The 26,658-nt window shown below is 46.6% G+C and overlaps 1 protein-coding gene across 1 annotated transcript; it reads right to left on the reverse strand.

The window, feature by feature from the left end:
• Positions 1–7,390: 7,390 nt before the first annotated feature.
• Positions 7,391–25,036, reverse strand: LOC130128444 (LIM/homeobox protein Lhx9-like). The gene is made up of 9 exons (XM_056298053.1): positions 24,957–25,036; positions 22,859–22,946; positions 22,413–22,535; positions 21,245–21,388; positions 19,606–19,808; positions 17,753–17,861; positions 16,117–16,249; positions 9,261–9,469; positions 7,391–7,783 (listed from the first exon to the last, which is right to left on the reverse strand). The coding sequence occupies exons 1-9, from the start codon at positions 25,034–25,036 to the stop codon at positions 7,391–7,393; spliced, it is 1,482 nt and encodes a 493-aa protein (XP_056154028.1).
• Between the last annotated feature and the right edge of the window lie 1,622 nt (positions 25,037–26,658).

The following is a 26,658-nucleotide window of genomic DNA, read 5'->3' on the forward strand; positions in this document are numbered from 1 at the left end:
CACCTGCTTCTGCGCATGCGCGGCCGTGGCTTTACAGTTTCTGGAACGGATTTCTTTTGCCGTCTTGATTTTTTTTTATATTCCCATTAGTTTTTATTTTTATTTTACGGTCAGCATTTTCAAATACATATTTTCTTTTCTTTTTCAATTTAATCAGTTGTTTCTATGTTTAATCCTTAATATAATCTTCAGGGATAATCTTACATTAAATTGATGTCACACAGGGCAACTTTTGGGGCAACTCCGCCAGGCAGCAGTTTTCCACATTGTGGCCACGTCACAGAATATCATTTTGGAGGCTTGTTGTTGCTAGGAGATGAGGGTTGCTAGGATATTTTTGACACCGTCTCATTTCACCGAGGGTGTCGCTGGTATGTGCTGCCTCAAATATTGCCCTGTGTATCACCGTTTCTTGTGTTAAACATTTCACAACTTCACAATCTCTCATTCGTCTCATTCTGTGCCTCATTCACCAACAAAGCCCCATTTACCTCCACCCTTTCCCCTCAGTCCCAACCCTCCTCCTCACTCCCTCCTTTCCTCCATCTGCCCTCTGCCAGTCTCTTCCTCCCGAATCGAAACCCGAATCCTCCTTTCTCCCGGCTAAAAGCTTGGAGCCCCCCGGCGATGGAGGTGAGAGCCTCGTTCCTCTTCCCACCTTCCCCTTCATTATCTCCTCTCCTCTGATAATGAAGGCCTTCCAGCGAGAGGTCCCTGGGAAAAGGCAAAAGTGGCCAGGCCATCAGCTCCCCTCTCTGGCTTCTCTGGATCACCTCTAGCCCCCTGCCCCCCCGTCCTCCTCCCCCTGGCCTCTGGAGTAGCAGCCCCGACCGTGGGTCCTCCTCAAGCCTAGCAACCCTGGAGTCTGGATGCCTGAGGCGGTCTGTTTCCCCAGGAAGGCCCAGTGCAGCGTGGAGCTGGAGGAGATCCCTCTCCCCGTCAGGCGTGTCCAGGGTGGGGGGTACGGCTGTGGAGAAGCCAGTATGTGGAATCACAGTCCCCGGTATAGGGGTGAGGAGCACCACCGAAAGGAGGGTCAGCATGGGCTGGGAGGTGCAGGGAGGGAACGACAGTCTCATCTGGTGAAGGAAAACGAGTTTGTGACGTCAGCGACTCCTTACATCTTTTCATTGCAGACTTTACCAAGGCGTTTCATTTCAGCACTTACATCTAAACACTAAACCAACCTGAATAATCAAGGGGTCATTAAAAGGTCAGAGGATGAGCCATTTTACAGAGGTGATCTTATAGTGAGGCGCAGAGAAAGACTCAGTTCAGGGAACATCTTTCACGGACAGACATCAACAGTAAAACATCTTGGGATATCCAATAAGTACTATTTGCATAATCAGACATGAATTAATATTGTACAGCTGTGAGCTACTCGACTGGAAATCACAGTTTTGCAACTTTTTTAAATCGACTTACTATCCGCTACACATCGCAGGTCCTTGTTATTCGTGTCCGCTCCTCTGCAAGTCTTAACGGAGATATCGTTTGCAGCATTACTCTTCACTCACCTAAACCACTTTCAGAAATGATCATTAGCTCGTTTTAAACTTGAAGTTAACATTTAAAAGCTTAACTCTGGTCAACGTAGGCTGTCTACAGATTCTCCCGTGTTATCCAAACCTCTGTCTCTTCTGTCCCGTAATACTTTTAGTCAGCACTCTCCAGGTAATACTCTCTACATATCCTCACCGTCTTGACTCTCTAACACAGTGGTTCTCAACCTTTTTGGGGTCCTGGACCCCCTGTGTATTTTTGATCTACCCTGAGGACCCCTCCACCTGATCTTGGGGGAGGGGGGTTGCAATTTGATAGAAACAGTAGAAACTGCATTTTAAATTGCATTATAGCATTTATTCACTCTTTGGGGCAAAAATAAGAGCTTTCAGTTGTAACTTAGATATAGTTAACAAAACAGAATATGTATTCAGTAACTTTCAGATATATGTAACAAAACAGAATATGTATTCAGTAACTTTCAGATATATGTAACAACACAGAATATGTATTCAGTAACTTTCAGATATATGTAACAACAGAATTTTTATGCAGTAACTTTTAACAATGCAAACGGGAGCGAGATCTCTTATTAAAATACAACAAATTACACTTGTGAAACAGATGTAATTAGAGAAAAAGTCCTGTTACCCTTTATAGTTTAGGTAGATAAAGGTCTCAGTCACATTTGAGTAAAATAATCCTATTTCTATAAATGTCATAGGATCTTTTTTTTAAAGATATTTTATTTTCACGGACCCCTTGCAATTACACCACGGACCACTAGGGGTCCGCGGACCCCCGGTTGAGAAACGCTGCTCTAACATACACGCCGTTGTTTTGCTGGTCTCCGAGTTTCCCTCCCAGGTGTCAGTAGTGTAAATGTCATCTTACCTTGCACGGCGGCGGGGTAAACTCGCCGACTCCTCTTGGCGTCTCCTTTCCCACTGAACTCTTAAATATCTCCCCCCCGGCTCGACGACTCGTGCAACGTTCTGGCTCCTCTCGCCGCCCATTGGTCCCTTCAGCCCTGTGACGCAGTGTGGTTATAAACCGCTGTCTTCTCCACATTCTTCCAGCTGAGAGACCGAGGGCCCGCCTCGATGACGGGGCCGCAGAGTGTCCCAATTATCGTCGCTTGATTGGGGGAGCCAATTGATGAGACGGCGGTGACCAATTCATTAAGGCGTTTGAGGAGAGAGGATTAGAGAGGGAGTGGAGGAAGAGGGCACAGTCGGTGTTTTGTCAAGATGTCATTGTACTGAAGGTCATCTCGCAGGGGGAATCTCATCGTCCTGTAAGAATGTCACACGGGTCTCTTAATTGCACAGAATTCTGTGAATGACGAACTGTCGTTAACGTAACGCTGGTCACTTGTGCGCAAAGTTGCCGAGGCTCAGCGATGTCCTCCCTCCCCCCCCCCACCCCCACTTTTTGTCTCCCCAATTGTACTTGGCCAATGACCCCACTCTTCCGCACCGTCACCTCCTCTGCCGATCCGGGGAGGGGCCGCGGACTACCACATGCCTCCTCTGATACAAGTGGAGTTGCCCGCTGCTTCTTTTCACCTGACAGTGAGGAGTTTCACCAGGAGGACGTAGCGCGTGGGAGGATCACGCTATTCCTCCCCATTTCCCCCCCGAACAGGCGCCCCGACCGACCAGAGGAGGCGCTAGTGCAGCGACCAGGACACACACCCACATCCGGCCTCCAACCCGCAGACACGGCCAATTGCGTCTGTAGGGACGCCCGACCAAGCCGGAGGTAACGCGGGGATTCAAACCGGCGATCCCCGTGTTGGCAGGCAGCGGAATAGACCGCCAGGCCACCCGGACGCCCCGATGTCATTTTCTTAATGGCCGTGCATCCATTTATGAGCAAGGAAGACATGTCCTATAAGGGCCTCAGTTGTGGCAGAGTTTGGCCTTTTTTATCCTATTTTGACCCCTGAGCTCACGTCCAACTTACTCAGCCCTCAACGAACGGCAGTAAAAGAAACCGGCCCGTCGGTCTGAATCTCCAGAGCTCCTGGGAAAGTCTGTCTGGAGCAGGTGTGAAAGTACTAAATATATTAACAAGCGCTAAACATACACAAGTATACAAGTAACCCTCGGCTCTAAACCCACAACTGCTCCGGCGGCCGTCAGCCAAGGTTATTCAAAGCTCGTCCTCACCAGAAAGTCTCAACACAGTTTACGTCAAAGGACGAGGCAAGCGCAGCAGGACAGTCAGGGGTCACGGTGGGCCAAAAGAAAGCGAGAAAACAGCCGAAGTCTTCAACTGCCGCAGCTTGTGGTTTAGCCGGCTGCCACGTGTGAACGTGGAGCCTACGCGTTGGACGCTGAAAGACAAAGCTGCCGTCTAGTTGTGAGCTTTACTGGGTTTCTTTTTCTGCAATTTCACTCATTTTTCCTGCTGTCTTTTTTTTCCAGCTTGATTTTACGACATTGATTCATTTACCTATGCATGCATTTGATTAATTGAGCACACATTCCTTCAATTAGGACTTGGATTTGTGGTTTCTTGATAGTGAGTAAAGGCATGTATTGGAGCCTCTCACGTGCCTGGTAGGAATATAAGAAATGGTGGTTTCGACGGTAGCTTCCCGCTCTGAGCGGTTTCGAAGGAAGTGCAGAAATGCAGGGATCAGCGTCACAGCTGTTCATTTATTCACCACTCAAGTGCAAAGTCAAAGGACAACAACCATACGGATCTGTACACAACAACGGGAGACATCTAATGAAGCTAGCCATCTTTAGTATATGCAGCACACCTCTGTTGTTCTACCAAAACCGCGAGTCTTCAAAATCTGCTACTTTTTTTGGGAATGAGAAAAAAATACTTATTTCGTCAGGGTTGCCTAATTGTTCCTGAAGACAGACATCAGGATTAAACGAGCTCTAAAGGGTTCAAGGCTAAATACATGTATCCGAGGTGTAGGTGACTGTTAAATTCAGTCAAACGAAGAAAACAACACGGGGGCAAATGGAGGGTAATGGGTTTTACCTGACGTGAGTATTTCAAAGTCTCTCTAGAAGTGAAAATAAAGCCATCTACAGCCGACGCATTTCATTACACCAGTCCTGTTCCTCAGAAACAGCAGTCAGGACTCACGCTTTCTCCACCGTTTAAGAAGTTTCGTTTTTTTGGGTGACCCAAGGCCATTTTTTACTTTTTTGTCCAAAATGATCTCATCCAGTGTGTTCCTATTGGTTTTTATCTAACCTAATCTAACCTAACCTAACCTAATCTAACCTAATCTAATCTAACCCAACCTAATCTAATCTAATCCAACCTAACCTAATCTAATCTAACCTAACCTAACCTAATCTAACCTAATCTAACCCAACCTAACCTAATCTAACCTAACCTAACCTAATTTAACCTAATCTAATCCAACCTAATCTAATCTAACCCAACCTAACCTAATCTAACCTAACCTAACCTAATTTAACCTAATCTAACCCAACCTAATCTAACCCAACCTAATCTAATCTAATCCAACCTAACCTAATCTAATCTAACCTAATCTAACCTAATCTAACCCAACCTAACCTAATCTAACCTAATCTAACCTAACCTAATCTAACCTAATCTAACCTAACCTAATCTAACCTAATCTAACCCAACCTAACCTAACCTAATCTAACCCAACCTAACCTAACCTAACCTAATCTAACCCAACCTAACCTAACCTAATCTAACCTAATCTAACCTAACCTAACCTAATTTAACCTAATCTAACCCAACCTAATCTAACCCAACCTAATCTAATCTAATCCAACCTAACCTAATCTAATCTAACCTAATCTAACCTAATCTAACCCAACCTAACCTAATCTAACCTAATCTAACCTAACCTAATCTAACCTAATCTAACCCAACCTAATCTAACCCAACCTAATCTAATCTAATCCAACCTAACCTAATCTAATCTAACCTAATCTAACCTAATCTAACCCAACCTAACCTAATCTAACCTAATCTAACCTAACCTAATCTAACCTAATCTAACCCAACCTAACCTAACCTAATCTAACCCAACCTAACCTAACCTAATCTAACCTAACCTAATCTAATCCAACCTAACCTAATCTAATCTAACCCAACCTAACCTAATCTAACCCAGCCTAATCTAATCTAACCTAATCTAATCCAACTCATTTCACAGCTAGTAAACTACTGATTAGTTTTTCCTTCAGCCTGCTTTATGCTTGGCAGCATAAAATAACCGCTTCAGTTAGAAACCTTTTCTTAAATACAGCAAGTCACCTTTCCATGACCGACATGTAGGTCCTTCATCGGTGTTTGAAAGAATCAAGAACAGTTTGCTGACATTTCTGTCACGTACTTGCACACACAAAAGAAACAAAATTTTGTTTCACCCAGCCCACAGCAGTGCAACACAAAAGATAAAAACACACGTCCAAAACTTCAAAAAATGACCCCACCAAAAACATACAAAAACAGAGAACAAAGCAAAAAACAAACAAACAAACAAACAGTCAACAACAAAGTGCACTCAGTGCAACAGTCCAAAAATTCCACTGTCCAAACTAACCAACAAAAAAAAAAAAAATCACTGTCCAGGAGGACAAACGCCAGGCAGGATGACTGTCAGAACTGGCAGTCTGCATACGCTAGCAGTTAGCTTAGCTTGCCCCGCTTCCGCGTCCTGTCAGACCGCCCTCGGTGCCTTCCCCCTGGGTGCAGCTCCAGGCAGGGCTGTGGTCCCTGAGCCCACAGGACGCAGCAGACCAGGCTCCCCCAGCCAATCCAACGCCAGCTCTCCCTGCCAGACACCTTCGACACACCTCCTCGCGCTCCACACGACGACACTAAAAACACAGTCAAGGCTACGCGAGGCCGCCACCAGACCGCCCTCGGTGTTATCGGTACTGCCGGTCTGCATGAGCTAGCGGTTAGCTTAGTCTGCCCCACTTCCGCATACTGTCAGGCTGCCCTCAGTGTTACCTCTTTGGGCGCAGCTCCAGGCAGGGCCGTGGTCCCTGGGCCCACGGGACGCAGCGGACCAAGCTCTCCCAGCCGAACCAGCGCCAGCTCTACCAGACATCAAATGGAGAAAAGAAAAAATCAAAGCTCAAAATAAAAACTTCACACGATGACACAAACTTAGACGCAGACGTAGACATGGACAAAGACACTGCATAGTCGGTGCTGAGTGAAGCCGCTGCAAACGTGAGTTCGTGCCGCCATCTCCCAAAGAAAGACAGCTCTTTCTCCACACATTTCAGTCCACCCCAGCCTGAGCCCTGACACACAATGAGAGACCTTTACTAAAAGACTACCTCACTAACAGTCAAAGAGCTTCCTAGGAAAATAGGCAACACTAGTCAAAGCCCCACTTCATTATCAACATAGTTACGTAGCCACACGTTCACATGGTAAATCGGTGTCAGGGGAGGAGAACGGTGATGGGAATGTGTGTGGGAGAGAGCGAGAGAGAGAGAACCTGAAAGACTTGGAATGAACCTGGATGGGATTTTAGCCAGTTTATAGTCCACATTGTATCCAGAAGTAATTTGTCTACGCTGCATTTAGGCTACATTTATTATCCGGCGGCTATCCTGTAGCGGGGCAGGGATCTGATATCACTTCCCCAAGCATTCCTAAACTATGGGAAAATTCTTTTTCCTGGATGTGTCTTCCTTGTTTTGGGGGGGGCACAGAGACAACGTGTGGTTTTGGGGATCCGAATACCTTCCCCCCCCCCCAATAATTGGATTATATCTGTCCCAAATGCATCTCATGAGCATGTGCATGTGCGTTTTTACCCGAATAAGCAACTGAGTTAACCAAGATGTGTTTCAGTACCCGGTGTAAATGGGGTCTTTTCCTTGTATTCAAGTGCTTAGATTCCTGCCTAACAGTAATAAGGCCTAAGAGCCATGTCAGAGTCCTCATCTCTCTCTGCTCCCCCCGCCGGCTCTCCAAACTCCCCATAGGCCTCCCGGAGGGAGCTACTGCCCGATGCAACCTGGGAAACACAGTCCAGGAAGAAGGAGTCTTTTAGCTCTTGTGACTGCTCAAAGGTTGGACTTTGGGGCGGTATGCCGAGCGGGGCAGTGATTAAGGAGAGCTGTAGATGGTCGATGGTGGTGGTGTGGAAGGCCTGCGATTGGCTGGGGAAGCAGGTTGGGGGCGTCGAGTTGGTTGCCATGGTTTCGGCTCCCTGAAGAGCACAGGGCGAGTCGTTCGGGGAGTCGTCAGACGAGAGGGACCGCCTCAGTTTGGCCCGAGCATTCTGGAACCACACCTAACAGAGTGTGTGAGTTGCGTGTTGTTTTACACACACATATATATATATATATAGATATACATACATACACACACACACACATATAGACAGGTGACAAATGAGAGTAAAAACCCGAATGCTGTGGGGGGCATTTTGATGGCATGGTTTGGGTCCTCGTGCCCTTATGCCCCTTTTCCACTGCGTGGTACTGGCTCAACCTGACTCGACTCTATTCGACTCTACTCACTTTACTTTTTGGGATTTCGTTTTCCACTGCGGATAGTATCCCCTCATGGCGAAGCCCCGCTGGTCATTTGTGGGTGTGTTGACTAGTTTTTTTTTATTTATATTCAAATAAATAATGTACATATATTTATATTTTATTTATTTATTTAAGGTGGTATTTTCATGTCACCTTTTAGTATCGGCTCAGCTCACTTGGAACCTCGCCGGAGGTGGTACCAAAAAAAAGTACCTGGTACCGGGTACGATCCCTAGCTTTTGCCTAATGGAAAACCAAAACTAGCGAGTAGAGTTGAGCCGAGCCGGTACCATGCAGTGGAAAAGGGGCATTAGAGGGAAGGGTCACCGCAGAGCCTTACAAAGTTATTCGGAGTGATCACCTTTATCCTATGATGAAACATTTCTATCCTGATGGGAGTGGTCAGTTTCAGGACGACAACGCCCCCCATCCGCAGGACACGAGGGGGTCACTGAACTGAACACCTATGGGAGATTTTGGACTGATGTGTTGGACAGTGCTCTCCACCACCACCATCCAAACACCAGATGAGGGAATATCTTTTGCAAAACTGGTGTTCCATCCCTCCAGTAGAGTTCAGAGACTTGTACAAGCTGTGAAAAGGAGCACCGAAGCTGTTCTGGAGGCTCGTAGTGGCCCAACACCACACTATACACTTTACGTTGTTCTTTCCTTTCATTTGTCACCCGTCTGTCTGTATGCGTGCGTGTGAATACACACTCATGCTTTCATGTATGTGGATTTTCCTACATGTGGGTGAGAGTGCATGTGTGTTTGGGTGAGTATGTGTGTTTAAAGCCATAGGAGTGGGTTGCACAGTATTTGGTTGAGTGTGTGTATATTTGAATGTGCGTTTGCAAGAGTGCGGTTGCGTGAGTTGGTGTGAAAGTGCATGAGTTTGTGTGTAGAGTATGTCAGTGCATCACAGGTGATCAAATGTGTGTAAGTATCTGTGTGTATGTACTCTTAAAATAAACTCTGTGGCTTCTCCTTTACAATAACTGAGCCCATGCCACGTTTCATATCAATTACTTTACCTTACTCGTTTCTATGTGTACACTACATCAGCAGTTCTTTTATTGCTAATTTTAGGGGCAATGTGAAATGAAAATTAACTTTTTTTTACTTGTTAACTCTTTCCCCAGTCATATTACGCACCTATTCAACAACTACTGCCAGTAATATCATAATAAGAGGCTCCTAAAATTCAGCCTTTATTCATTTCCATCTCACCTGCAGGACTCTCTTAGGCAGACCGGTCTTGTGGGCAAGGCAGGTCCAGTCTTTGCCGTCCGGATTGTGTTTCTGGGTGAAGTACGACTCCAGCGCTCTAAGCTGTTCGCTGCGGAAACATGTCCTGATTCGCTTGGTCCGCCTGCGGACCCGCCCCTCTGCCGCCCTGTCGTCCAATCGTGGCTCGGGGCTGCTGAGGGACTCCTCCCCTTCGACCGAAGCTGGATGAACAATCCGAGGGGATGGAAAGGATGAGGGTGAGGCTACGACAGGGACATGGGCATCGGTTTGATGTGAGAAGTGCTGGGGACAATGACGGGTTTGACATAATACAGCATGGTAAGGTAGACGGATTTGCGTCTTTTATTCTAGTGTTTTGAAAATCACGGTCATGTAAAACAATAAAACGTTTATGAAAACCACATAACCGACACGTCCACGTTATGTCTGTGAAGCACAGCACCTGCAAGCCATCAGTGCTGACATCAACAAGGTTGTCACCGGTAGAAGGTACATCCATCGTCCGCCCCCAGACATGCTGACATTAGATAGCTAAGTGCAACACAGTCCCTAGAGTAGATGAAGGATATCCCAGAGGCGAATGCAAGCAAAGGACAGAGTAAAGGTTCAGGATACCAAAATGACCTGTGTAGTTACTTATCCTTTCTCTGCTAGATGCCAATATGAAAATCAGCTGAACTTGCTATACGCATCAGTCTGAGTGTACACAAAATAGCCCAATATTTATCTTATTGTTGCCTGTAATAAACAACCAGCTTAGTTAATGTTAGCTATCTAGCACCAGCACCTTCTTGCTGCCTACCTGTAATACCCATGTTTGGCTAGGATAGCTAGCTAGTGTAACCGGTTATTTTCTTGCCCGGTGCGGGATTCGATACGAGGTGTACTGCACCACAAGGCGACGTCACTAACCGCTCGACTAAAGGGTCAGACCCGTTAGCTAGGGGGCTAACGTGTCTTATTAGTAGTTTACACTAGCTAGCATTAAAATACCCCAAGCAGTTGTTGGCAAATACACGTCGAATTTAGCAAACAACAGCAAAGCTTATTAATAAACCAGTCTTGCTTTCATATGGTCTCTCTCTCTTAATATGCACCAACGTGATTTTATTCATTATTAAGTTCAACTAACTAAAGGCTTTCAACAAGCGTTGGGGACGAAATGGACCGCGACAAAAAGTGGTGGGGACATGTCCCCAGGGTAAACGACGCCTATGGTTGGTACATACATCAAGAGAGAGACCCAATAGGCTTACTGATGGGCAAATCTAAATCGTAACACTTCCGTCACTGCTGTGCACTGTATGACACAACAATATAGTTTTAGTTTAAACACTACCCCCCCCCCCGAGGTAACGTCACACCAACAAATGGTTGCTGTCCGCAAGCTGTATCTGTTATAAACAAATCCACACATCATTTTCATATTCATTAGCAAGGACAAGGCCTTGTCTTTAAAATTTAGGTCAATTTATTTTGAGGCAGAAACAACCTTTCAGTCACCAGGTAGGAGCTGCAATCAGTTTTTGGCGGAAGATCACTTTTTTGGCACAACACCGGCCTCAGCAAAAATGAAAAGGAAGGAAGAGAGTTTATGAGCGGCCGTATGCAGAGCGTGAGATCTCTTAACAGAATGAAAATTCCAACTGAAGTTCAACGTATCCGTATCGAGAAAAAATGCCTGGCATTAACTTGGTGATTTTTTTTTTTTTTTTTGCCCTCATGGATCTAGGGATTGGAAGCCGCATTGCTTTTGGAAAGCATCATACTATGAAACAAACTATGGACACCAAATAATGTGTATTTGCCAACAACTGCTTGGGGTATTTTAATGCTAGCTAGCTATCCTAGCTAAACTTGGGTATTACAGGCAGCAGTTGACAGCAGGAAGTATTTGGTGCTAGATAGCTAACATTAGCTAAACTGGTTGTGTATTACAGGCAACAATAAGATAAATATTGGGCTATTTTGTGTACAGTCACAGACCGATGGGTATAGCAAGGCCAGCTGATTTTCATGTTGGCATATAGCAGGGATAAGATCAGTAACTACATGGGTAATTTTGGTAGCCTGAATCTTTACTCCACCCTTTGCCTCCATTTGCCTCCGGGATATCCTTCATCTATTCTAGGGACTTGGCCATTAGTGTCTAAGGTCCGCGTGTTTGGGGGCGGATAATGAATGTCACTTCTACCAGTGACAACCTTATTGATGTCGGCACTAATATCAACATTACTTGTTTCTAATATGCTGCAATATGGCTTTGAGTAGTGGTATCTATAAGTCAGACACAGTCTCAGTATTTGAGAAAACATGCATAGGTGGTGTGCTTGACAGATAACTTAGACATGTTGGTTATGTGGCTTTCATACATAAACTTTTTGTTTCCTATGACTGTGACTTTCAAAACACTAGAATAATAGATGCACCTTATCATGCTGTATTATATGTAAGGGGGTTAACGCTGTAGCATCATAACACACATAAAAAGTGCAAGCAGCTTTTAAATGAGTAATGAGTCAAAATTGGAGCTCCAGGCCTGCCTCGACTGCACTGACTGGAGTATTTTTGAGGCTGCATCTACAGACCTGGACGTACTTACTGACACTGTGACATCTTACATCAGCTTTTGTGAGGACATGTGTGTGCCCACCAAAACCTTCTGTACCTTTAACACAAATAAGCCCTGGTTCTCATCTAAACTCAGGCAGCTTCGTCAGGCCAAAGAGGAAGCCTACAGGAGTGGAGTTAGGATTCGGTATAACAGCCAGAAATACACTCACAAAGGAGATCGGAGTGACAAAAATGTGCTATTCTGAAGGGCTGAAAAACCGGTTTTCTGCCAACAACTCATCATTAGTCTGGAGTGGTTAGAAAGACATTACCAACTACAGGAGACCATCCCACCACACTGTAGGGAACCATCAACTGGCTGATGACCTAAATGGGTTTTACTGCAGGTTAGAAAAAGCAAACTTTCACACCCCTCACCCTCTCCAAACACTATACACAACCAACTGCACTCCCTGCCAGCCACTCTCCCCTCCCCATCAATTCCTCACCCGCACTCAGGATCTGTGTTGAGGACGTGCGCCAGCTCATCCAGAGACAGAAGACCAGGGAGACACCAGGCCTGGACGGCGTGTCACACTCCTGTCTTAAAAGTCTGTACTGACCAGCTGGCCGCCATTTTCACACTGATCTTCAACAGATCACTGGAGCTGTGTGAAGTCCCCTCCTGCTTCAAGAGCTCTACTATCATCCCGGTTCCCAAGACACCCTGTATCACAGGATTAAATGACTACACCTCGGGTCTGCGGTGGTGTAGCGGTCTAAGCATCGGCTTTGTGTCGATGCAGTTACCCACTGGGGACCGGGGTTCATGCCCCGGTCTCGTCAGATCCGACTATGGCCGGATTCGATGAAGCAGCAATAATTGGCACCGCTGTCTTCGGGAGGGGGGTGGAGTCGGCTTGTGTTTGTCACATGAATGCGTCTCTGTGTGTGCGTCGGAAAAAGCAGTGGTTCGGCCTGGGTTCACCTTGTCACGAAAGTGGCAAGGCGTCTCCTTCGAGACTGCCGGCCGGAGAGACGCAGTTGGCGAATGCATGCGGTACGAGGGAGGGTTTTTGAACAAGAATAGGGAGCGATTGGCCACTAAATTGGGAGAAAAAGGGAAAAATCAGAAATAAATGGAAAAAAAAGACTGCATCTCGACCCCCCAGGGGGACACATGCAAGGGTCCTGTTTGTGGACTTCAGCTCAGCCTTCAACACCATCATCCCAGATATCATCCACTCCAAATTCACCTAGCTCACTGTACCAGCCCCCATCTGCCAGTGGATTAAAAACTTCCTGACAGACAGGAGGCAGCTGGTGAGGCTGGGGAAATCACATCCAGCACCCGGACAATCAGCACTGGTGCACCCCAGGGATGTGTGTTCTCCCCTCTACTCTTCTTCCTCTGCAAAAATGACTGCACCCTAGGGCTTGCACAGAAAAGTCGACTTATCAACGCGTCGACGTCACTACCACAAGTTGACGCCTACCGGGAGACGTCGACGAGTCGTTGACCACTTTTCTTTTTTCCTGTTAATACATTCTTATTCATACATTCTTCCTTCTTAATACTTTCTTAGAATTGTCTACAATTTCCCCTCCCAATTTGGTAGCCAATTGAACACCTATGAAATCTCCGACCCCCCCCACCCTCGGAGCAACGAGCCAATTTGTCGCTCCTATGCGCCGGCCATGAGTCGTTGACCACATGATCACACAGCATTATTTTTTTCTGCAATCACCGCAAATGCAGATGCCGGTGGGGGGGGAAATTAAGCGATTTCACACTGACACACACACACTAGAGGTCTTGTCAATACAAGTTGCTCATTTTTGGACAGCCCATTCTGTCTGTGTTTTTTTGCGTGCGTGTGTATGTGATGACGTCATCAACGACGCGTCGACGTTACGTCGACTTTATTGATAGAAACGTCGACTTGAAAAAATCAGAAGTCGTGCAACCCCTACAGGTGACCCATCTGTAAACTCCTGAAGTTTGCAGATGACACAACCATCATTGGCCTTATCCCGGATGGTGAAAAGTCTTCATATAGACGGGAGGTGGATCAGCTGGCCCTCTGGTGTGGCCATGGCAACGTGGAGCTGAACAAGCTCAAAACAGCGGAGATGACAGTGGACTTCAGGAGGAGCCCCCAAACTCTGTCCCCCCACCATTCTCAACAGCACAGTGTCTGCAATGAAAACCTACAGATTTCTGGGTTCCACAATCTCCCAAGACCTAAGGTGAGCATCCAACATAGACACAATCATCAAAAAGGCCCAGCAGAGGATGCGCTTTCTCCGCCAGCTCAGGAAGTTCAACCTGTCTCAGGAACTGCTGATTCAGTTCTACTCTGCAATAACCCAGTCTGTCCTCTGCACATCCATCACTGTCTGATTTGGATCAGCCACCAAGACAGGGACAGACTACAACGGAGTTAAATCGGCAGAGAAAATCATTGGTGCCAACCTGCCCTCCATTCAGGACTTATACATGTCCAGACTCAGGAAATAGGCAGGCAACATCACTGCAGACCATCACACCCTGGTCACAACCTGTTCCAACTCCTCCCCTCTGGCAGGCGCTACAGAGCACTGTACCCTAAAACAACCAGATATAAAAACAGCTTCTTTCCACAGGCTGTCATTCAAACGAACACTTAATAATGTCAAATAAATCCATGCATGTTGTGTATACTGGACTGTACATTGTATGTATACTGGTACACTCTGTCATGTCCTCTACCTCAGGCATGTATGTAAGTAACCTGCCATCATCTATTTCAGCATTTCTGATATATTCTCTGCACCACTGCACTTTATTGCCTCTTATTTCACCTGTATAAGTTAATCCTTATAAGTCAATCCACTACAACACAACAACCTTCAGATTGTTGTGTTGTAGTGTTGTTATTCTATGTTAAGTGCACTACAGCCACGAAACCGGAGTCAAATTCCTTCTATGTGCAAACCTACACGGCCAATAAACATGATTCTGATTCTAAAGGGATGCCGTTTACATCTATCAGCAGCATACGGCCCACTGAAAAAAGGTGCGACCATGTCAAACCCGTTGTTGTCCCCAGCACTTTTCAGAACAAACGGACGCCCGTGGTACCAACGTGATTTTATTCATTATTAAATTCAACTAACTAAAGGCTTTCACAAAGTGGCGCGTAAAAAATGGGCCACGAGAAAAGGTGGCGAGGACATGTCCCCAGTGTAAATGACTCCTATGGACAGGGACCCTCTGAGACCCCAGTTCCAAATTCTTTGTATTACCGCTCAGTATCTGTAAACCCTTCAGATACTATGTCAGTTTCCAGACTGGTGAAAACACATCTTCCTTCTTTTTATCTATGTTAATGGTTTAGCAAACATCCCAGAACCCCATTAACCATAAACGCTAAATCTTTAGAGAATTCAGAAAAACCCAATTGTTTCTCAACCTTGATACCAAGTTATGTGCAAAATATCTTTTATCTCTTTGTATAAACAACTCATTAAGGGCAAAATGCTTATTATCTCAGTCACAATTATAATCCAGAAAATATTGTCTATTTTAGGAATCAAATTAAGAATGCTTACTTTCTTGGACAAAGAATTAAGCTATCCTTAAAGAGTGCACTTTGGGAGGACGGTTTATTTCAAAACCCCTTAAGGTCGCGGAACTTTTTTTTCCGAGCTAAAAAATGTAAAATATCACTCAGGTGTTTTCTTCGAGATGGGATTAAATGTACGTTCTGTTTACATACAGAGCCCAGGAGCGTGTCTATCACTCTGCTGCTTTTTTAAAAAAAAAAAATTCCCACTTTTTCTCCCCAAATGTACCTGGCCAATTACCCCATTCTCCCGAGGCGTCCCGGTCGCTGCTCCACCTCCTCTGCCGATCCGGGGAGGGCTGCAGACTACCACACGCCTCCTCCCATACATGTTGCCAGCCGCTTCTTTTCACCTGACAGTGAGGAGTTTCACCAGGGGGACGTGGTGCATGGGTGGATCACGCTATTCCCCCCAGTTCCCCCTCCCCCCTGAACAGGCGCCCTGACCCACCAGAGGAGGCGCTAGTGCAGCGACCAGGACACATACCCACATCCGGCTTCCCACCCGCAGACACGGCCAATTGTGTCTGTAGGGATTCGGACTGGCGATCCCCGTGTTGGCAGGCAGTGGAATAGACCGCCATGCCACCCAGACGCCCCGCTCTGCTGCTTTTTACCACGTTCACATACACACCGGTTTAGACAAGCACATGTGCACAAACCGGTACACGCACCTCTTGAATTTGGTTTAGGGTGAAGATCGTGGGATGGCTGAGCACTGCCGTTGCCATGGTAATGTGACTGACAGTAGAGGTCCTGGCCTTGCATGCAATACAGGCTCCCAGGCGTCAGTGTGGCATCACACTCCTTCAAACATAACAACAGAGTACATGCATGGAGTTTAGTGACCGTGACGTTAACAGACGTGTCCACCATACGGCGCTCTTCCTCACAGTCCGCTAACACGCTGCCAAACGAAAGCGGGGAGAGGAAAAGGGGACGCTCGCGGTTTGTGAAACCTTGTGGATGAGAGGGGTTCTCAGTCCTGTCCGCCCTGTTAAATCAGGTTTCCCACTATTTCCAGGGGGCGCTGTTCTGGGTTAACATTGTCCTGTGACCTCCCCGTGGAGCGGGGGGTGGGGTAGAAAGAAGAACCGTCCTCTGTGGAAGAGTGAAGGGCTGTGTTAGCGTCCCTTCACTGGCTACAAGCTTTTCTTGTCATAAGACTGTTGATCTGAGCTGGACACGGGACCCCACCTTCCTTCTGAAACCATCTCTTAGACAGAAATGTCTTAGTGTACAACACATTCACTCTCCTTACTTGCCCTAATTTGTACTTCAGGTTTTGTCTTATTTTATTATATCAGGTGAAGGAGTTCAAGTATCTCGGGGTCTTGTTCACGAGTGAGGGCAGGATGGAGCGGGAGATTGACAGGCTGGTTGGTGCAGCATCAGCAGTAATGTGGACGTTGTACCGGACCGTTGTGGTGGAGAGGGAGCTGAGCCGGGAGGCAAAGCTCTCAATTCACCAGTCAAGTCTTCGTTCCAACCCTCACCTGTGGTCATGAGCTGTGGGTGGTGACCGAAAGGGTGAGATCTTGGCTACAAGTGGCTGAGATGAGTTTCCTCCGTAGGGTGTCTGGGCTCAGCCTTAGAGATAGGGTGAGGAGCTCGGACATCCGGAGGGAGCTCGGAGTAGAGCCGCTGCTCCTTCGCATCGAATGGAGCCAGTTGAGGTGGTTCAGGCATCTGATTAGGACGCCTCCTGGGCGCCTTCCTTTGGGGGTTTACTGGACACGGCCAACTGGGAGGAGACCCCGGGGTAGACCCAGAACCTGCTGGAGGGACCACATGTCCAGTCTGGCCTGGGAACTCCTTGGGATCCCCCAGGAGGAGGTGGAGGGCCTTGCTGGGGAGAGGGACGTCTGGAGTGCCCTACTTAGCTTGCTGCCACCGCGACCCCACCCCGGAGAAGCGGCTGAAGACGAGTGAATGAATGAATGAATTTATTATACTATCTGTTCCTGACTATCGCTGAATGCAGTTAGGGCTGTTTTTGGAAGTGACCGTGTTAGGTTGCGGCGCCATGTCTGTTCGTTACTCGCAGAGAACACTATTTTTGAAATCTTTGGCCAAATTACTCCTTTGTGTAGTCTGTAGTTGTGCTACTTTATTGACTTTTGTGTGTTTTTTTACCTGTTTGCACTGTTTAACTCTGCGTTGGTGCTGTTTTTCTTAATGTCTGCTTCCTGTTGCAAAATTCTGTTTTCTTTTGAGGATTAATAGAGTTCATCTGACCTGAAATCAAACCGTCTTATATTACATTTCCCTTTACAAAAAAAAGAAGAAGAAGAAGAAGAAGAAGCTCACCTGGCAGGAAAAGCACTGGGGGTGAAAGGTCAGACTGCCAGATCTCATCACCATGGTGGACGATGGGATGGGCTGTGAGCATCGAGCGCATCGTCCAATTCCAAACAGCCTTAACAGGGAGAGGAAAATGCCAGCCGGGTCAAGGGTCAGGGAACTGCGAGTTTTAAGGATCAGTCGTCTGATTAGGGGAAGTTTTAACTTTCCCTCACATCCCTGCTAACAAATCTCAAGTCTCTCCCACCTTCAAAAAAACCTTCATCTATATCGCATTTACTAAGCAACAGCTTTTATTTTGGCGCTGATGTCCATACTGTCGTTGTTGTAAATGTAAACAATTGAATTTTTCTCTTTTAAATCTATTTATTTTATTTTACTGTAGCCTGACATCTTAACCTGCTGGACAGTATCTTGTTAAACATGCACACACACATTCATTGCTCCCCTAACCAGACCCAGGTTTGTACCCACCACCCACACTCGAACCGGGGTTCATATAAAACACACCCACTCGAACCCGGGTTCATATAAATCTCTCTCACACACACACACACACACTTGAACTGGGGTTCATATAAACACACGCACACACACGCTCGAACCAGGGTTCATATAAATCACACACACACACCCACACACTCGAACCGGGGTTCATATAAACCACACACACACTCGAACCGGGGTTCATATAAACACACCCACACTCGAACCGGGGTTCATATAAATCTCTCACACACACACACACACACACACACACACACACACACACACACTTGAACCGGGGTTCATATAGACACACACACTCGAACCGGGGTTCATATAAATCTCTCACACACACACACACACACACACTTGAACCGGGGTTCATATAGACACACACACTCGAACCGGGGTTCATATAAATCTCTCTCTCACACACACACACACACACACTTGAACCGGGGTTCATATAAATCTCTCTCACACACACACACACACACACACACACACACGCTCGAACCAGGGTTCATATAAACCACACAAACCAGGGTTCATATAAACCACACACACACACACACACACACACGCTCAAACCAGGGTTCATATAAACCACACACACACACTTGAACCAGGGTTCATATAAATCACACACACACACACACACACACACACACACACACACACACACACACACACACTCGAACCGGGGTTCATATAAATCACACACACACACACACACACACACACACACACACACACACACACACACACACACACACACACACACACACTCGAACCGGGGTTCATATAAATCTCTCTCACACACACACACTTGAACCAGGGTTCATATAAACACACACACACTCGAACCGGGGTTCATATAAATCTCTCTCACACACACACACACACACACACTTGAACCGGGGTTCATATAAATCTCTCTCACACACACACACACACACACACACGCTCGAACCAGGGTTCATATAAACCACACAAACCAGGGTTCATATAAACCACACACACACACACACACACACACACACACGCTCAAACCAGGGTTCATATAAACCACACACACACACTCGAACCAGGGTTCATATAAATCACACACACACACACACACACACACACACACACACACACACACACACACACTCGAACCGGGGTTCATATAAATCACACACACACACACACTCGAACCGGGGTTCATATAAACCTCTCACACACACACACACACACACACACACACACACACTCGAACCGGGGTTCATATAAATCACACACACACACTGTAGAGTGTAGGTGAATGCTTGTCTTGACTGACTGATCGATCCGTCCGCCCGCCCGCCCGTCCGGACAGGATGCCAACTGACCGGCAGTAGTCCCGCTGGCAGTAGATGTTTCCTTGGCGCCAGTAGAGCGACGGGTGAGTCTGGAGCTGGCAGTGACACTGGCTGCAGCACAGGCAGACGCCGTGCCACACTCGGCCTGCCGCCAGCAGGAAGAAGCGGTCGCACACTCGCTCGCCACAGCCGGCGCAGATCATCATCGGCTCCTGGGTGCAGGAGGCTGTAGTCTGCAGTGAGAACAGGGAGGAGGTGGACGGACAAAGGTGAGAGACGCACACAAAGGAAGACTTTTAACCCCAAAATGTGGCGTCCGGGCGGCGCGGCGGGTTTGTTGACTTCAGGCGGGGCCCTCGAACGACCAGATTTCACTTGGCCCTCCTTCCCTCCAGCGGGTAGGTCAGAGGTCAAGGGTCAGAGTCTCTGGGAGGGGGGATAGAGGTTCGGTGTCTTGCTCCGGGGCAAATGAGCCTTAGCAGCCGGTTAAAGCGCTGATGACACAGCTGGTTGTAACGTTGATCTGAGGGCGGTGAAGTTTAAGAACCTTTTGTTTTTTAATATAGGTTTGGTAACACTTTAGTATGGGGAACGTAGTCACCGTTAATTAGGTGCTTAATAGCATGCAAATTAGCAACATGTTGGCTCTTAATTGGCCATTATTACGTACTCATTAATGCCTTATTCTGCATGGCCTTATTATACAACCAGTAAGCCATTAACTATGAGTTTTCCCTCTATGACCTCAGAAGTATTGCTTATTAGTAGTACCATCTCAATATGCTTTGCTTAGTGTGGCCTTTATAAGGTGGTAGTACAACAAGAAGAGTTATTCTCCCTTACTAACACTTAATGAATATGGTCTGTTCTTACATAACAACACACAACACTACAAGTGTTCATAGTGTTAAATTACTCTACATTAAGTTGTTGTTACTTAGAATATGTTCCCCATACTAAAGTGACATCTTGATCATTACTAATTCACTAGTAATTAAGTTGTTGTTACTTAGAATATGTTCCCCATACTAAAGTGACATCTTGATCATTACTAATTCACTAGTAATTAAGTTTTTGTTACTTAGAATATGTTCCCCATACTAAAGTGACAGCTTGATCATTACTAATTCACTAGTAATTAAGTGTTTTTACTTAGAATATGTTCCCCATACTAAAGTGACATCTTGATCATTACTAATTCACTAGTAATTAAGTTTTTGTTACTTAGAATATGTTCCCCATACTAAAGTGACAGCTTGATCATTACTAATTCACTAGTAATCAAGTTTTTGTTACTTAGAATATGTTCCCCATACTAAAGTGACATCTTGATCATTACTAATTCACTAGTAATTAAGTTTTTTTAATTAGAATATGTTCCCCATACTAAAGTGACATCTTGATCATTACTAATTCACTAGTAATTAAGTTTTTGTTACTTAGAATATGTTCCCCATACTAAAGTGACAGCTTGATCATTACTAATTCACTAGTAATTAGGTTTTTTTATGTTCCCTATACTAAAGTGACATCTTGATCATGACTAATTCACTAGTAATTAGGTTTTTTTATGTTCCCCATACTAAAGTGTTACCGCATGTTTAATTAGACGTTCTACAGTGAGGTCTTTCGCCACCAGTCCCACAGCACGGCTCTGCCTGCGTCTTACATCGTCTCCCTCGGCGCTCTCCTCCGCCCCGGTCGCACTGCCGTGCAGCTCCACCCTCTCCACCTTGTCGCCGCGGTGACTGCCGTACAACAGGTCCCAGGCTCCTTCCCCCGGTGACGTCATGATTGTCCTTGCTCCTGTCACCTGAGGACGGGGGAGGGGGGGGGGCTGATTTGATAATTTTGCCACTTCGCAATCACGGCCACGAGCAGAGAACTAAAATTAGACAAGAGCGGCTAATTAGTCCTATTATCATCATTGACGAAGCCGCTGTGGGTTTGACCTACCCGTGTCCAGTGAAAAGCTACAAGGCACACGGGACGAACTACCTCTTTAAACTTTCCACACGACTTGTCTGAAGTGGTCATGAAATAAAAAAACAAATCTCATTGACGACCCGGTTGAGATGAACCCACACATACAGGCGCATTTGTGCGTCATTGTTCCATCTTATCTTTCGTTCCAGGTATTTAAAACCACCACTGACCTCTAAAGACAGATGAGTGTCCATTGTGGCCCATTACGTTGCCTCATACAAATCTACTGTAAACTGCAAACAAAACGTGACGTAGCAATAAAACATATTGACTTAAGATGAGACGGATGAAAACACAAAGGGTATTTATCCTATTTCAGTTTTCCGTCTGGTCCGTTCATACCCACGTCCCTGCATCTCCACTAAACAGACTTCATAATAAAAGTCTATTTAGCAGATGGGAACAATGTGTGATGAAAGCACCATTTACCTACACAAATTAACTCATGCAGACTCACAATGGAAATGACAGCATGCTTACCAGACTTCCAGAAAGGTTACTGGCTGGCTTCTCGAGTAAGCTGTTTTTGAGAACCAGTTCCTCAACGCTGAAGATTTCCCCCTGCGTGACGGTCCCGGCCGTTCTCCCGCAGAACCTCACCAGACCACAGACTCGACCCTCTCTCCACTTTCAGTCCCACGATATCTCCCCAGACTGAGGTGCCGTCCAGAAATCCTGACTTGTTAAACTGTTCCTCCACCCAAACACCTGACCCTCCACCTGGCCATAATAAGCCGCCATATAAACAGACTGAGGATCGGTTTCCCCGAGCTAAACCCTGCTGTCTGAATCCACCGCGTCTAGAACCCAAAACCGACCGCAGATCAGCAACGGGGGCCGACTTATCCAACCTCAGCGGCCGTCCCAGGCGGCATCCTGGCACACCTGTAAACAAGAAGCCCCAGGTGTCTCTGCAGGCAGGCGAGAAGGCCTCTCATTGGCTGCCTGGTAGGAGGTTGGATGGGAGATGGTCCCTGGGGGACCAATTAAAAAAACAAACAAAACACAGGTGTTTAAAAGGACAGCTGGGATCCCCTCACTGGGTGCCAAACACAGACAACAGAAATCAAAATCGCTTTTCTTGATTCCTTGTGGGTCTGTCTAATATTGCTTCATACATAAAGAACTCGTTTATCTCAGATCTGAGACTGATTTAATCTAAAACCTTGAAATAATAATAATAATAATAGTAAACTTTATTTGTATACCACTTTTCGGAACAGGATGACAAAGTGCTTCACAGAACAGGATTAAAGTACAGGTAATATGCATGTTAATGTGTTCGAGTCATAGTTACAACTGACCGGCAGTAGTCCCGCTGGCAGTAGATGTTTCCTTGGCGCCAGTAGAGCGACGGGTGAGTCTGGAGCTGGCAGTGACACTGGCTGCAGCACAGGCAGACGCCGTGCCACACTTGAGTATTGTGAATCTCTTGGTGGTGCAGTGGTTAGCGCAGTCACCTCACAGCAAGAAGGTCTTGGGTTCGAACCCCAGGATAGTCCAACGTTGGGGGGGTCGTCCCGGGTCGTCCTCTGTGTGGAGTTTGCAAGTTCTCTGTGGGTTTCCTCCGGGTGCTCCGGTTTCCTCCCACAGTCCAAGGAAATACTATAAGTCAGGTGAATTGGCCTTACTAAATTGTCTCTAGGTATGAATGTGTATGTGTGGGCCCTGTGTGATGGCCTGGCGGCCTGTCCAGAGTGTCTCCCCACCTGCCACCCAATGACTGCTGGGATAGGCTCCAGCATCCCAGCGACCCTGAAAGCAAGATAAGTGGTTCGGATAATGGATGGACTCCATGACACATACCCGAATCCCGACTTCTGGTCCGTCTTCATTGTCTTCTGGCAGCGCTGGAGAAAAACTGAGGTTTGGAGGCGCCATCATGCCGTACTAATTCAACCATCATAGAATGCCGAATCGGTTCATCTGGATGAGCATGCATCGAGACATCTTTTAACCATCACATAGAACTTTAGCAGCATAACGATTGATTAGACAGTTGCTGCAGCACCCGCGCCAATCAAATCCATCCACTGACATGAGCCACTGATTGGCTTCATGTATCACAGCAACTTTACGCAATTGCATATTCAGTATATAAGGCGGCAGCCGTCATGGCAGCAGTGACTGTAGCCAGGCGAAGGCCTCGCCATGCCAGGCGTGCTCGGGAGCGGATATTTCGCAGGACAATGTCACGTTCTGATTTAACGGAGACCGGAATCATTCACAGATACGGGTCACCAGGTCAAACAGTTCTCGCTATACTTGATGACATCAAGGATGACAGTGAACCCGCCTACTGTGAGCTTGGTGCAAAGCCACCATTTATACTTTGCCACACGGATGGATAATTGACCTTGCGCAAAGTACCGCCCCAGAACGGTGCTTGTCCAATCCTACCTTAGCAACGGTTTCTATGTGAGGAGGGTCCGTCAAGCTTTCAAACAGGCAGGAAAATGCTGCACCGGTGTGCCTATGGGATCCGCAGATCGGATACTAGATATCTGAAAAGTTCGAGGGGGTGTATTTTTCTTTCCCTGCCCGAAAGCCGGGACGCAAAAAGCGCAATGTCAGCAATGGATCTGGCAGTATAGCAGACCCCACGGCCAGTTTAACCCACCCAAAACCACCAAAACCACCTGTCTGCTCCAAGCTAAGCCTGCTGCTAGCTATTATTGATAGCTAATACAGCTAACGTATTATCACTGCTACTTTTACCCACACGATGATTATTATCATTAGAAACATATCAACGTATTACTGGCTAACAAAATAACATTATTAATGTAACCGGTTATTTTCTTGTCCGGTGCGGAATTCGATACGAGGTGTACCGCACCACAAGGCGACATCACTAACCGCTCGGCTAAAGGGTCGGACCCGTTAGCTAGGGGCTAACTTGAAAGTCGTCACTCTCTCCCGGAAGCGCGCCCTCGCGCTTTGTTCTTCCCGCGCTTCGAAGAGACTTCTGAGGATCTGCACACTTCCGGGTCCCGCCGCTGCCGCCAGCATAACCGGTTATTTTTTGCCCGGTGCGGGATTCGATACGAGGTGTACCGCACCACAAGGCGACGTCCCTAACCGCTCGGCTAAAGGGTCAGACCCGTTAGCTAGGGGGCTAACGTGTCTTATTAGTAGCTTACAATGGTATTCACAGCAGGTTAATGTAACCCGTTCCGTATTAACGTTATAACCTCTAGAATTTACTTGCCTGACTATCACGACGTCTCCGCTAGCTAAAGTTAGCCTTCCCGCTCGTTGACTAGCATTGACAGGAGGTGGCAGAAATACATTTACTTAATTAAATGCACGTCTCAACCCCCCGGTTTCATCAGAACGACGCGTTTATCTTTTAAAAAAATGGGTAAGTACACTTTGTGAGGCAATTTACAAACCTGTGAGTGACGATGAATTCGGGAGGCTTCATCGACGCTGCCGCTTCGAAAACAAGCCCGATACGGCTGTAGCCCGCCATGGCCCTAACAACATATACACTCACCGGCCACCTTATTAGGCACACCTGTCCAACTGCTCGTTAACGCAAATTTCTAATCAGCCAATCACATGGCAGCAACTCAATGCATTTAGGCATGTAGACATGGTCAAGACGACCTGCTGCAGTTCAAACCGAGCATCAGAATGGGGAAGAAAGGTGATTTAAGTGACTTTCAACGTGGCATGGTTGTTGGTGCCAGACGGGCTGGTCTGAGTATTTCAGAAACTGCTGATCTACTGGGATTTTCACGCACAACCATCACTAGGGTTTACAGAGAATGGTCCGAAAAAGAGAAAATATCCAGTGAGCGGCAGTTCTGTGGGCGAAAATGCCTTGTTGATGCCAGAGGTCAGAGGAGAATGGCCAGACTGGTTCCAGCTGATAGAAAGGCAACAGTAACTCAAATAACCACTCATTACAACCGAGGTATGCAGAAGAGCATCTCTGAACGCACAACACGTCGAACCCTGAGGCAGATGGGCTACAGCAGCAGAAGACCACACCGGGTGCCACTCCTGTCAGCTAAGAACAGGAAACTGAGGCTACAATTCGCACAGGCTCACCAAAATTGGACAATAGAAGATTGGAAAAACGTTGCCTGGTCTGATGAGTCTCGATTTCTGCTGCGACATTCGGATGGTAGGGTCAGAATTTGGCGTCAACAACATGAAAGCATGGATCCATCCTGCCTTGTATCAACGGTTCAGGCTGGTGGTGGTGGTGTAATGGTGTGGGGGATATTTTCTTGGCACACTTTGGGCCCCTTAGTACCAATTGAGCATCGTGTCAACGCCACAGCCTACCTGAGTATTGTTGCTGACCATGTCCATCCCTTTATGACCACAGTGTTCCCATCTTCTGATGGCTACTTCCAGCAGGATAATGCGCCATGTCATAAAGCTCGAATCATCTCAGACTGGTTTCTTGAACATGACAATGAGTTCACTGTACTCAAATGGCCTCCACAGTCACCAGATCTCAATCCAGTAGAGCACCTTTGGGATGTGGTGGACCGGGAGATTCGCATCATGGATGTGCAGCCGACAAATCTGCAGCAACTGCGTGATGCTATCATGTCAATATGGACCAAACTCTCTGAGGAATGTTTCCAGTACCTTGTTGAATCTATGCCACAAAGGATTAAGGCAGTTCTGAAGGCAAAAGGGGGTCCAACCCGGTACTAGCAAGGTGTACCTAATAAAGTGGCCAGTGAGTGTATATCACACTGACACAATTTAGAGTTTGAAAAACAAATACAGAATTTATTTCACCAACTCATCCAACAGCAACAAAGTACGCCTACATAGGGAAGGCAGGCATTAATTAAACTCAATTCAAATTCTGACACGCCTATTTGTCTGGCAAATTAGAACATTTAAACACAACATTCACATTCAGAATACATACAGAATACAGGCCTATTTGACATAAACCAGTGTGTGTGTGTGCCTGTGCACGCCTGCCTGTTTCTGTGTGCTATTTATTTTGCTAAAACTCATCAAAGGCCAACAAAGTAGGCCTCTATATGGCAGGCACTTATTCAATTCAAATGTTGCAAATGCCAGTTCTGCGTTGCCAAATGCAGAACTATATATTATATT

This window comes from Lampris incognitus, chromosome 18, assembly GCF_029633865.1.
Source record: "Lampris incognitus isolate fLamInc1 chromosome 18, fLamInc1.hap2, whole genome shotgun sequence".
Taxonomy (NCBI): domain Eukaryota; kingdom Metazoa; phylum Chordata; class Actinopteri; order Lampriformes; family Lampridae; genus Lampris; species Lampris incognitus.

Excerpts from the sequence above, each read along its gene's own strand:
- LOC130128444 (XM_056298053.1), bottom strand. The coding sequence starts at position 25,036 with ATGGCGGGCTACAGCCGTATCGGGCTTGTTTTCGAAGCGGCAGCGTCG. Across the intron at positions 22,536-22,858 it reads GGGACTACTGCCGGTCAGTT|GGACCATCTCCCATCCAACC; the intron begins GTAACTATGACT and ends TTGGTCCCCCAG. Across the intron at positions 21,389-22,412 it reads CGCCTGGGACGGCCGCTGAG|GTGACAGGAGCAAGGACAAT; the intron begins GTTGGATAAGTC and ends CCCCGTCCTCAG.